This window comes from Gambusia affinis, linkage group LG19 (genome assembly GCF_019740435.1).
Source record: "Gambusia affinis linkage group LG19, SWU_Gaff_1.0, whole genome shotgun sequence".
In the NCBI taxonomy this organism is placed as follows: Eukaryota; Metazoa; Chordata; class Actinopteri; order Cyprinodontiformes; family Poeciliidae; genus Gambusia; species Gambusia affinis.
Window position 1 is genome coordinate 10,347,774 of NC_057886.1, and position 13,998 is coordinate 10,361,771.

Here is a 13,998-nt window from a genome sequence, read left to right on the forward strand (position 1 = left end):
AATAGAGGCGACACTCATTCTCTTGTTTGCTGGTAAATCAAAACACCTGGTGTAAAGTCAGTCTTTATAATACTAGATTTTTGACTAAAATAAAATAGTTTAAATACAAGTTATCGTGAACTGCACATCAGCAAGGCTGTTCTGTGTTGACTTGCAGCACAAAGATTCTGGGTTAGGCACACTTTGCTAAAATCATTAAAACAATTAAAACAATGCACAGATGGTCCTGAAGGGCCCAAAGTGTATCAATAAGGTCTTCAGCAGCTGTCTTCATCTTGTGCAGATAATTATGGTAAAGGCCAATTTAACAAGTGTGCCTAATAAAGTGGCCTGTGTATGTTATGAAGCCATTTGATGGTTGTCAACCCATAGCCATTTGTTGTTCCAGTTTTATGGAATAGTTTAATTTCAGTCATTGTGGAGCTAATGTAGCAAATATTAAGTATTTTGGAAGGTGGGTCCAAATGTATACCTCAATTCCAGAATGGTTTACATAACTATACGATTAATAGTTAAACAAATAAATATTTTATTTGGATCCCTGATGGTTTCTTCCACTTTAAGACGTTCACACACATTGTGCTGAATGTCTCTGTGTGTTTGAGCTAGAGGGGATAAAGGGCAGAGAAAAATAGTTTTGTGCGGTAATTTGCCACAACAATTAGAAAATAGCACTACTGTTGGATTTGATGCCTTTACCAAGCTGTATAGTTTTGCTTTTCAATTAGCACACATGGTGTGCATCATAGTTGAGTTGCAAAAATAAACAGATAAACAGAAAAGAGTTACAAGAAACACTGAGATCCCGCATTTTTATTGACGGCCCTTTTTTTTTTTTCTTTACCGTAAAACGCATATTTCACCACATTTCATTTCTCTTTGAGATCATTAAAATGGGTTCCATCCCTTGAGCCTCGTATATGAGAGTTTTGATCTCTTAAGAAAGCAATGAGTCAGAAGTGAATACCCATTATTTTACAGTTTTCTTTTAATTTTTTTTTGCATTCAGACTAGTTTTATAAAAAACACTGTAAGACAGCGCTGTGTGCCTCAAACCATCATTGTTATAATTTTGCTGTTGTTGTACATCCATCCTCTTCCTGCATCTGTCTCAGACTGTCGCAGTGGATGTGCGTGGGAGGGGGAAGCGAGTTTTTTTGTGGCATCATTGCAGGCCTTAGCTCATAGTGCAGCTAAATGGGTGACTGCATAGCTGCTACCTCAATTAAGGGTGCTAATGTGCCATAGCGTGTATGTTGCGAAGGTGTGAATGTGTTCATGTGTCAGTGCTGAGGCATCATTTGGAGCCTTCTGCTTATTCGGTCTTCAACACTCTGTGTCACACACTTTCATCAGTTGTCATTATTAAACACAGAACAGAAGAATGTTTTTTTCAATGAGAATCACCGAAAAGAAGAATAACTTATTAACCCTCATTTTAACTCAGTCAAGATAAAATACTTGCTGTCTTTACCATGAATTCATATATTAAAAAAAAAAAAAACCACGACAGAAGATTCACGCACCGGAGCATACTCCTTTCAAGATTTTCTGCAGAGCTGTCTTCGACTTAATTGTAGTTGCTTGTAATAGCTACAGGGTCTCCCTAAGAGGTTTGTCAAGGGAAATAAAGCACAACAGAGGAAGAATAAACTTCCTGCCTCCAAAGGAAACAGCTGTTGTCATGGCAAAGCTAATTAAAAATACCAGTTTGAAAAAGACAAAACACTCGCCCGGGTTGAGAGGCTGCATTTATTAGCACAAACAGCACTCATGAGATAATAAATGGATACACAGTTTTACTAGACAGAGCTTTGTAGACAGTTAATGTATCAGTGTATTGCAATGTGAGGAGGGTGACTTTCTCGGTTTTACCATGTTCTTCCACTTCAGCATCTCTTCAGAGGACTATCTTTGAAACACTAAGAAGTGCAGGCCACTAAATCACTGCTGTCCTATTTTCGTAGCTTGTAATGAATAGCCTTTAATATCATTACCCTATAAAAGCCCTCTCTCCTGCCAATTCTTAATGCTGCTGAGCTGCATGCTCAGAAAGAAGTCACACCCAAACATGTTATGTGCTGTATATTTATAGCATTATCATTTGAGATGCTTAAAATCTTAACATTTATGCAGAATTATGCTATTTATGGTGTCTTGCAAATGTTTTCATTGCCCTTGGAGTTTTGAAAATTGGCTGTGTTACAACTGACCTATCATTTTAATTGTATTATATTCGACAATCCAACACAAAGTAGAGTGTAATTGTGCAGCAAATTGTATTCAAGTAATGTAATTCATAAAAAGAGTTCACATTTGTATAAATTATTTTCAATACAAGTCCAGATCTAATTTGAAGTGAGAATTGGTAATCTGGTGTTTGATTGCCAGAGCATATCCAGTTTGATTGATCTTGAACAATTTTGCAAAAAATTGGTAAGAAAAGTAATCAATTTCTAAATTCACATATCTAGTAAACACAAACACCAAAAGTCTTACTGCTGTAATTTCAGCCAAAGGTTGGTTTTATACTGCATATAACAAGATGGATGGAATAATCCATGTTTCACTTCTAGATTTTTATACTAAAAATGAAGATAGGAAAACCTATATATAAATTTATATATTTCCATATAAATTTCCATATCTTTTACTTGCTTCTTTTATTTCCCTGAATTGATTTCTTACTTCCCTGGTTCCCCTGTTTGTCCTTCTTTGCTGCCTTGTGTCAGTCTACCATTTACTCCTCTTTCCCAGCTCCTAGTCATTTAGTTCATTAAGGTTCCCTCCCTTCCTCGCTCCAGTCATTTCCCTATTGGTTAATCTCTCCCCTCCTCATCTGTCCACATGGGTCTCATCTCTCACCTGCAACCCGTTAACTAATCAGCCCAGGTCTTTTGTTCCAGCATTCAACCTCACAGTATTTAAAGCGGCCCTCGAGGACTGGAGTTTGAGACCCCTGAAAACCCATCTCCTGCTCACACTCTTTACTGGTTCCTCTTGTCTATCATGTTAGATCCAATAAAATCCTGCTTATGCTCCCTTGCCCTGTTGTTACTACTTCCTGGCGATTTTGTTCTACTCTGCCCTGTTTTCTCCATGTTTTTTTTGTTGTAACGTTTTTTATTATTATTATTATTATTTTTATTTATTTTTTTTTAATTAAAACTTTCAACATGATTCATGCTCACGGCTTCTATCTACATTTGAGTCTTCCATTACCACTACACATTATATTACACACACACATAACTAAAAGTACAAAGCCATTGATCGGTTTTGCTTCAGTATTAGGACCTATAGATTAGTCTGTGATATAAAATCCCAATGGAATGCATTAAAGTATGTTGTTCTGAAATGATGAAATATAAAAATTGAATGGGTATTGCAAGGACTATAAAATAATGCATGGGTCTTAAAAATGATTCTGATGTGGCATACAATAATTATTGCAAAAAACTCACAGGCAATATATATACATTTTTGTTAAGGTAAGAAAGTCAGAATGTGTGTGTTATCACTTGTGGGTGTGTGTAAAAACTATGCATACTGTATGTGTAGCTCTGCACATGTCCAGCCACAATTTGGCTGCTTGCCTTATGCTGATGTCCTTCTTTGGCTGTGAGCTAAAATGAAAGAGAAAAACATTAAGTCCGGTGTTACTATCAATTCACTTAGGCTGTGGCCTCTGCCCTGCAAGCATAATGCTTGGGGTGAGTTACTGAGATAAATTTGTCTCACTCCCTTTGTCTTTGCACAGTTTACTTCATTAATTTTCTCCTGTTTGCATTCAAATTTGTAGATTTAGATGCACACAGGTCAACCCAATGATATTTTCTTGCTTTATGATCTTCAACATGTGTAGGTTTCCTGTCTCTTTGGATAAACTGGAATCCATTCGGAGGGTTAGTGATTGGAGATGGGAAGCTATTTCCGCTGCACAGCTCTGTTGTGTGGGGTTAAATGAATCGTCAATGAATGTGCAATGACTGTTGGAACTAGTTCACTCTCTGCTGTTTTACCTTCCTGTGTATGTGAGGTGAATCTGTTCAAGGGTTGTTATGCAGTGTCTCTACTTCACTTTAACACTTTTCGGTTACAGGTACCAGACATAGTCTTCAAAAACTGTGTGAGTCTTAGTCTTGTGAGTAGACAATTTGACGAATATTTTGCTTCTAATAAATTGACGTTTCTTGGTATGTTTAGAAGTGCTCTTGATCAATATTGTTTAAATATTTTCGGAAGCTTATTCATCTCTACAATTTCTTACACATATTGAAGGTTGAGTTTAGAGGTTTTAATAAGTCCAGGGTTAAAACAGGACACCATTTATCCAGCAAGACTCTCCAGCTTATTCTGGGGAAATCCAAGTTGTTCCAGGGAAATGAGGAACATGAGTCAACTCTACAGAGTTTTGTGTCTGATTGAGTCTCATTTGGACTTCCAAACCTCCTAATACTCATCCCAAAGAGGCATTCTGAGGAGACGCCAATAAAACCTTAGCTGGCTTCTTTCATTGGAGAATAACAATGACTCTACTCTGAGAAAACAGAGTACCTCACATTCTCACTAAAGCAGAGCTGAGCCACATTATGGAGAACCTCATTTTAGTTCCTTGTATCCAGGACCCCTTTTCTTATGGTCGTATCTGAAGCATTGTAATGCACCGTGGCCCATTAAATTGAGAGATTACAGCTGACCACAGCAGGTCCAGCATTATGCAGAGGAGGTCCAAGTCAACCTGCAGCTTTCCCACTATGACTTACTGCAGAATACATTAAGTTTAGAACCATGGCCTCAGAATTGGAGTACCTGACTCTTTTTGTTGATCTGGTGTTCCAAAAGTTTTTTAAACTATTCCTTAAAACTTACTTGTTTTTACTGGAGTACCTAGCTATTTTTAGTTTGTTTCACATTCCAGCTTAAGTAATAATTGTGTGTTCTATCTTCCTTAAACAAAAGAAACACTGAAATTTTGTGACAGTGGTTGAGTTTATGTTTACCACTTGTCCCTTAAGCATATTTCTGATTCATCTAGTACTTCTGTGATTGGTCATGATGCTTTAATTGTAAATTTGGCTTACTCACTATTGCGAGTTGTTTTGTGGTAGCATTATTTTACAATTTGCGTCTATGCATATGGACACAATTTTAATTTTTTTAAAAATGAATTTTAGTTTGACTGAAGTTTATTTGTAAAGGACCAATTTACTGCATGTCATCAAAAAACAAAGAAAAGAAAAAACTCATATTATTGCCAGATTTTCCAAGAGAAATTTTCCTTGACTTTCTTGTAATATTTTAATTTATCCAAATGAAGCTGAGGGTGGTTTTATACAATTTCAAAACTCTGTATTTAAATGTTTTGTTTTTCTTTATTCACTGAGATTCCTGACGTCGTTGTGCCGTTTCTCTTTTGGCTTCAGATTTCAGCGGGGGTACCATGACGACTGAGGAGTGTCCTGTGCCGCTGAGGAGTATCTCCTCAGCAAGGCCGGGGCAGAGCGAGGAATACGGCTCGGCGCACATAGATGACATCATTGAGGAAGTGGGTCCGGGTGACGACAACGTCAGCATCGGCAGCGACTTAAGCACTCTTGTGTTGCCCTTCCCTGAGTTGGCACCCGTGGTCTTCTTCTGCCTCAAGCAGACGACCTGTCCTCGCAACTGGTGCATTCGCATGGTCTCCAGCCCATATCCTTTCCTTCCTTTATACTCCCCATTCAACCTTAAACAAAACCTCTCCATCTGCATTTGACCCGTACCATTTATCTAGTCTGTGTGACATAGCTTTCTTTTAAAGGCAATTTTTTGTTCCTGCTCTTATTTATTTATTTTTTTCCTTTAATGTGTATCTTTTCTCATTCATTTCTGTTCTGTTTCTCATATGTGTTCTTTGGTGTGCGATATTTGGTCCATCCTGACTTTGCCCCCACAAACACATCTAATCACAGCATTCTCTTTCATCTCGGTATTTGCAACCACATCACAGCTGTCATGCCCGGATCTTCTCAAAGTAAGTGTGTTTGACATCCACATACAAGATCAACTGCAGCAGTCAGTGTTACACTGCTTTGGAAAGCGCATATTACTGTGCAGTTTTGGGTGTGCATGTGCGTGTTTGGGCTTTTAGCTAACGGATAAGAATAGGCAGTTGTCTTTTTGCCGACAACATTAACCGTGCCAGTTGGATAATGATGACTCTCTCCACGGCAGAGGTAAAAAAAGAACACTGCGGCACCATCTATCTGTTCTAGTTTTTGACTCTAAATGCTTCGGAGCTTTGGCATGAGTCAGTTCCTCCAGCTGATCTAAGGATTTATTTATTTTGTAATTTTTTGCAACAATTACAAAGAGACTTTTCTTGGTTTTTATGCAACCTATGAGGATTTAGTTGTCACCTTTAAATGTACTTTTGATATTAGTAAATGTTGCCTTATTTTTTGTGAGTACAAGTATCAGAGCAATGTTTACTACAACCATACATGTCCTTAAAGAAAAATACTGCTGAATCTGTTTAGTCTATTACACAAAGACATAAGGTCTGGCAAATATTGATTCATAATTGTTAAACATTCTAGCTTTGCATGTGCCAGTTGCAGTCGTCTTTCTGTTTCCCTTTCAATTCTCAGATGGCATCAAAGACCCAGCACACAAATTGGAGCAAGCAGTGTAACAAATTTTTCTTCACATTGTTAATTCCTCTGTCACTTCAGCCCGGATCCTCATTGGTAGCTGGATACCTGTGATAATGAAGCAGCAAGTGTGTTAAAACACATCTTTTGTGTCCTGTCTGAGTTTCAGGGGTGTGTGAGGAAAATATGAAAAGGCATTAGGAAGGCAGAATGTGATGGAAGTTGTTTCTTCTGGGGCTACAGAGGCTTATAAACCTACTATACACCTACTGGAAGTCATAGGAATTTAGATGAGCGTAACCTCTGCCACAGCTGCAGCGCCATCTACAGTTGCTGTTACTGTTTCTGAAACGACATAATGTCATACTTAAAAACTTAGAAAAAAAAAAAGAATAATGACATTCAGACATAACCCTAACCACATCTTAGTTGTTCCTTATATTAATTATTTGTCTAACCTCTGTACAGTTGAAGCTATACATTTTAGAAAATATGCAAAGCCTATCTTCTCACTGTTTTAGGCCAGTTAGGTCTATAAAACTTGTGTCAATTTGCTAAATCCCTAAATAAAGTTGATATTTTTAACCCTTTTTCCAACTTAGAATTGTACATGTAGAGAAACCTAAGATCTTCAAAATAAAGACTTTATTGCCTAAAATGACACGCTCGGCACATATTGAAGCTCATGGCTGAGTAGCTACATCCATTTGTATTGGTCTTTGTGTGCAGGGTAACAATATTCTCAGGTCTGTCTCTTATTTCTGTGTAAAAAATAGGCAGTATCATACATACTGTAAATACATATACAGGATTTATGGATAGACAGATCATTGGTTGTGCTTACATGTACCAGCAAATTCTTAACACAAACCTTTTTTTTTAACTTGAAATACTTTGACTATGAAACCTTGCGGCTATGATGTGATTACAGATATCCTTTATTTCATTGCCATCAAATACTGTTTTGGTTGTGCTAGGTGAAATATATCCAATTGTGCATGAAGGACAGCAATGAGTGGTTATATCAGCATCTTTTTTGAGATCAATAATTGTGTCCACCACTCAGCAGTCATGAGAAGCCTTCAGCCATACACACAGCAAGAAACGAACACACACACACCGACACACACACCCCATTGTTCTCCCACGCTTGCCTGCAGCACAGCACCTGGAGCACCTCTCTGTATCGCACCCCACTCACATCCTATGCCTCCCTGGATTCTAACACTCTTTACACATCATACAGTGGCTATATACCCAATTATTACATGTCTCACCTTGTGATTATTTGTTAAATGCTGTTGATTGTCGGTAAGTTAGTTCTGCTTTCCAGTAAATTTTTTTTCAGTGTGTCTGTTACAGAACATCTTAAAGCTTTAGTCTGTACATGTAGAAACACATGAAAGGACAAACCAAAAAAAAAAAATATGTTCATCTGATTTTGGACAGAACTGCTTACAATGTCTGTGAACAATTTTTTTTGAACATTTTGGGAAAGATGTCATGGCTTTATGAGCTGGGAAGACTGCTGGGAAGAAAACAACTCCATTTATTTAGCTTTATTCACAAAAATAGTCAAACTTCTCCGTCTTCAAAGGATACTAAAAATGTTGCAACATTCATGCATGACTTTGTTTACCAGACCACTAAAAGAAAAGGAATGCTTTGCTATAAAAACTGTACTGTGCTGTCTTGTTTGCTTTTGTAACATGTGTCTTAGTTTCAAAGAGATTATTTCTCATCAATAATTTAATTTACATCTATGACTGTCACTCATACTCCAGTACGCTTGAGGTAACACATATCTTCTTTTAGTCTTAGATATATATTTCGAAAGAAAAATCATTACATAATTTAAATAAGCAAGTCTATTGCAAATTAATTTAATTATTCATCCAAACAAACAGTGTGTTTTTTCAATATCCTGCACTGTGGTTGACATTATCTGTTCAATAGTTGTTTTTGTTGGAATAGAGTGGTTGTAGTTTTGGGAAAACTTAAGTTTGAATGTAGAAAATGATTTGCAGTGTGCTGCAGCCGAGACGGGAGATTTGAGGTGCTTGGATGAGTTGTACAGAAGCAGATTGTTGATTGATGCCTGGCTCAGGGCGCTTTTTTTCCTTTCCTCTTCCGAAAATCATCAAAGTTGCGTGTGCATTTCCTTCTTCCTCCCAATGTGATTTTCTTTATTATATATATATTTTTTATCATAATAATTAGCATCTTTCAATCACTCAGAGTTACCTTGCCCATAAGGCTTTTATTTTACTTCAGTCTGTGCTTTGCTTGGAATTTCTTTTTATGCACCTTTTGTACTACCATATTGTTGCTGCTGGACACTGTCTCTTTCTGCATTGCTTCACCTTTTCCTCTCCTCCTTTGATTTGCTCTTGAGGTGTTCAAGCAGAGTGACCAATGTGAGTGACCCATGATCCTCTCCCTCTCTGGAAGCTTATTATCTGCTTGGTGACAGATAACTGAGGCGTTGCCATGCCTTGCTCTTGACAATCACAGTGGATGGAAGTCACACCTGCGACACGTCACCTATCTTCTCTGTTTTTCTTATTAATTTAATTTACTTGAAGTTTCCCTTTTTTGTGTGTGTCCACTTGGAAAAGTGTTTTATTTTGCTATACCACCTGATGTTAGGTGTTTTAACTAAATAAAAGCATGCTTGTAGATGCCAAAAGACAGTTTGACTTGTTTTGACAGACGTTTTATTAAAAAAACATCAAATGTCTGTCTTTATTTCACAGCGATAGTCTTCCCTTCTCTAATCTCATGCTTGTTTTCTTGTCAGCTTTTTGGCGCTTTGTCCTACACGCTTCAATTTTGCATCACTCAAAAATTTTGTCATGTTTTCTTTTAAACAAATCACTTTCCCTCTTGCTTAGGATTATGCCTAGTTCCACATTTTTAGTTATGCCTCCATGTTGTGCAATAATGCAAGTGTTCCACTTATTTTAATGAGTCTCTGCTTCAAGAAAAAATGAGCTGTTGTCATTTTACCTCAGGGAACATCTTCTTTTTTTTAAAAAAGAAAAAAAGGTGTAAACATTAATGAGAAAAACCTTGCTTAAAATAAATACAACTCATTAGAATATTAAGTTTCTGCTTGAAAAATAAGTCCCAGTGCTAATGTTAGCATTTGTTCTAAAACTAATTCTAATGATCTCTTTTCCCTCTTTACTCTTCTGCGTTGCTCCTTCCTCCATTTGCCTCGTTGCACTCCCTCAGGTTTTGCAGAAACCACATTAGTTCTCTGTGGTCTGAAAGAGATAAATGGGGAAACAGGGTAGAAACGATGAAGAGCTTATAGTGACTCTAATGACAACTGTAGACTGCACGTACTCTCTGAAAGTTCAGCCACACACACACTATTCCTCCACGGCTGTCATCTGGGACCCAACATGGACGTTTTGTGCTTTGATACCTTTAAGTTTATATATATATATATATATATATATATATATATATATATATATATATATATATATATATATATATATATATATATATATATATATATATATATATATATATATATATATATATATATATATATATATATATATATATATATATAGCCTTTTAATGAATTTGAATATTTATTGCTACATCTTCACATCTCATTTTGTCACCTTATAATGGATAGTTCCTTTGTGTCAATATAAAATGCTGAGCACCTTTCTTCAAGAAAACTTCACCCTGAACGATTAGAGTGATATCAAAACTTATTTTCTGTTTTCCATAAATGTTTTCCATGAGTTAAACACGACAGAGTGTGAGATTGAATAGGGCTAAACCGGCGAGCAGTGGAGCTACTTTGTTGAATTCATGAATTCACCCACCAGTTGCACAGGCATGTTTTAATGTGTGTTATTATGGATTCAGTTTTATTCCTGCTGTTGAATAATGGATTAGAAGGAGACCATTTTGAGCTGTAGCCATAATTGGGTTATAGGTACATTCAATCTCATGCTCCCAGAGGAGAATTTAATTCATATGGCTTTGCTGACATTACCCACCTGCTGGTTATAAATATATATATGTATACTGTTTATAACAGCAATACTTTATCCTGCATTGCCTGTTTGCCCCAACTAAATATTATTAGGAACAGCCTGCTTTCATCTAAACCAATGATAAATGTCAGAAGGGCACAAGCAGCAATATGCATACACCAGCACAGCAACATGCTGACTGCCGAGCAAAGACCTTGACCTTGCTCTGATTGTCTATTGTGGACTTTGCTGAGTGATTTCAATTGTTTTTTTCTTCAGTGGTTCTATGTTTTCTGGTTATGGTTATCTTTTTTTTTGTCTTTTTTATATCATCCAATAACCGTCCCTAAATTTTTGGTATTCAGAAGGAAAAATTGATTAGTTCTTCCATCTTCTTGTCACACAAGTTGTTGATTAGCCTTTCTTTCCAATTCATGATCAGTTCATTTGAATTCTTCTTGGTATTCCAGACCTGGGCCCTGATTTTTTTCTTTTCCTTTCTGCTAATATTCCTTAATCACATTACACACAGGTTTTCAGCTGCCTAAAAGCAATTCTGGTGTACAAAAGGTTATTTTATTTGCAGAGTGCATCTGCTTGAAGGGGCCTGAAACTTATGAGGAGCTGAACACAGTATTGGAAATTGAAGCATTAATAAGAAACTTTCATCATCTAGCATCTCCTATAGACAGAAATAAACTGCAATCAAGGAAACGCCCCAATAGGAGACCTTTATGAGACCTTTAGGACAGATTTTTATGGCAGTCTTTTCCAATGTAAACTTCATAAATAGACAAATATTGATAATATTTTATGACAATGTCCATTTTATTTCCAACGGATGCTAAAAGTAACAAGGTTTACGAATGTGTTTTACAAATAAACTTAAAAAATAGGAAAAAGGACCAAATGAATTACACATAATAAAACATAAATAACAGACAATTATACTAGAATGATGGAAAAACAAGGAATACTAAGAAAACACCACAAGATGACTGTCAACACTGTAAACATGTCTGTTAAAAGGATAGTTTTACGTAATAAAAAAATAAGGCTATAATCTTTATTACAACATTTATTATAATTACGAGCAGATTTTCTCTTGGATTTAGGTAGAAAACCTAAAGTAGAAAACTGGAGGTTTGTGCCAGACTGACTGGTCTATTCAAATTTAAAATTTTAAATAGACTAGTCACCAGGGTGCAGGGGACAAGATATGTCTTCAGAAAGTTTTTCAATGCATAATGGGTAACTCAAAATTTTGTCTTCATGGTGCAATAAATGTATATAATGCGGGTACCTTTGTGCAAGGAAATGGCCTTCTTCCTCTGCAAACTGTGCACCCAGCTAAATAGTTAAATTGAGTGAATTTTAGAAAAGCCCACCATGAATAGCTGAACATCATGTTCATATCAACTTATCTAGGTCATAATATTCAACATAAACATACCACATTGGCTAGGTTTGATGCATTTATCTTTAGATAATCAGATTCAGTATATTTAATGGCAGGTGTTTATCCAAGAAACACAAATTCCTTCAAATATGCTTTAACAAAGAACATTTTTAAGGCTGTGCACATTTATGCAATAAGGCTATTAAAGTTTTTTTTTTATCTGTTTGTTTCATTATGATCTGTGATTTTAAACCTCTAGAAAATGTCCATTCAGTACTATGCTTCCACCTCACAAGCATGAGCAATTTTTCCTTTCACCTGTCGTCATCATCACATTCTTGCAGCTTCATTTTTCTGTTTATATTAGACTCATATCCTCTTTTCTCCCTGCCAGCTCAACTCAGAAGAAGTGCTTTGCTCAAACTCAAGCTCTTGAGAGAATTTAATAAGTAATTTTATGGCTCTATCATCACTAACTACAGGGTACATTTTATTCATTTGAGTGCTTTGTAGTTTGCTATTTGTCATCTACTATCCACAAAGTGCTATAGAAATTGCATGAGTCATTCTGCAGTGAGTCTGAACACGAGCCCACAAAAAATTTATCTGGAACTGATCTGAAATTTTTATTCTTTTGTCTACTGTACCTGTGGTGTCTAATGGTAAAACAACATTGGGCTGGTGTCTACTCTAACAGACAAAAAAAGTCATAAGACTTCTTGAATGCAAGTACAAAAGCTCAATGTGAGAACAAAGAATAGAAGAACAAAGAATAATATCAAGCGTGCAAATTGGCTGGATGATCTATTTGGTTTTAAAGCATTATAATGAGGAAACTAAAGAGGTTTCCATGAGTAAAATACAGAGACTTGTTGATGCCTTCCCTTGTTCGTAATGAATATACTTTTGTGGAAAGAAATTCACTACTCGTTCCAGTCAGTAATATGCACTAGTGATAGGAAACTACTGTACAAGAGAGTTTTTGTCAGAAAATATATTCTTCAATATATTTCACAGCTCATTTGTCCTTCTAACTGCTGAATCAACATACCTGCATCCCTATTTCTGCTCAACAGACATTTATTAGACCTTAACTAAAAAGTGATGCAATTATGAGCATACATGTCTGTCATTCAAGAAGTAAAATATGGCAAAAGAAATAGTGACCCGAACTAGCAGTTTTGGCTTTCTCTACAGTTTTCTGTGTTGTTTCTGTTTTTTTTCCCCATTTTGTAAATGTTATCACAAACCCTAACAATCAAAGAAAAACAGTTGTTTTTAAGACGAATATGTATTTCATAGATTAGACTTTGGAATTAACTTAATCGTATAGCAACCTTTTGTTTCTGCATAGTTTTTCAGAAATTTTGCTGTTCTTCATTGGTGGTTGTATGTCAGACACAATGATAGAATTATGGCTTTTGCAAAACTGTAGACAAACATAGAAAGCAACAGTTTGTGTGATGAATCTAAGCATCTCATTAAAATAACAAAAACATTTTCTGACTTATGCTATTGAAATAAGACCCATTTTGACTCACTTTGCATGCAATCCACAACAAATACATTTGACAAATACAGCAGACAGAATTACCAATACATGAAATATGACAGCTCACATTCTGTTAATTGTGAAAAAAAAAAGAAGAAAAAAAAATGGTGTTCTTTTCCAGAGATGATCTGTTCACTATTTTGGGATTGTGAATAGGCAAGTCTCATATTTTAAATTGAACACATTTATTTGTAAAATTGAATGTTTGAGATTTTAAGCTGTTTTTGGGTTACCCTTATATGTACCTTGTTAAACTGTCACTGTCCAAACATAAAGTGAAGGAGTTTGGATCAACAAATACAATGACTGACAACAAAAGGAAAAAAGAAGACATAACTATTTTGTACACTTTCAATCAAATTGGCAGTGGGTGATTGTTGTTTGTCATTTACTGATGTTTATGAATAG

General features: G+C 35.9%; 1 protein-coding gene across 5 annotated transcripts in view; it reads left to right on the forward strand.

Annotated features, from left to right (window-relative positions):
• The window catches only part of LOC122822409 (voltage-dependent T-type calcium channel subunit alpha-1I-like), a 161,376-nt gene that overhangs the window by 33,673 nt on the left and 113,705 nt on the right, over positions 1–13,998 (forward strand). For all 5 annotated transcript variants that reach the window (XM_044101054.1, XM_044101055.1, XM_044101056.1 and 2 more), the window contains exon 2: positions 5,427–5,694. In XM_044101054.1, coding sequence (XP_043956989.1) covers positions 5,444–5,694 — 251 coding nt within the window. In that variant the 5' untranslated portion in view covers positions 5,427–5,443. The remainder of the gene's footprint in view (positions 1–5,426; positions 5,695–13,998) is intronic.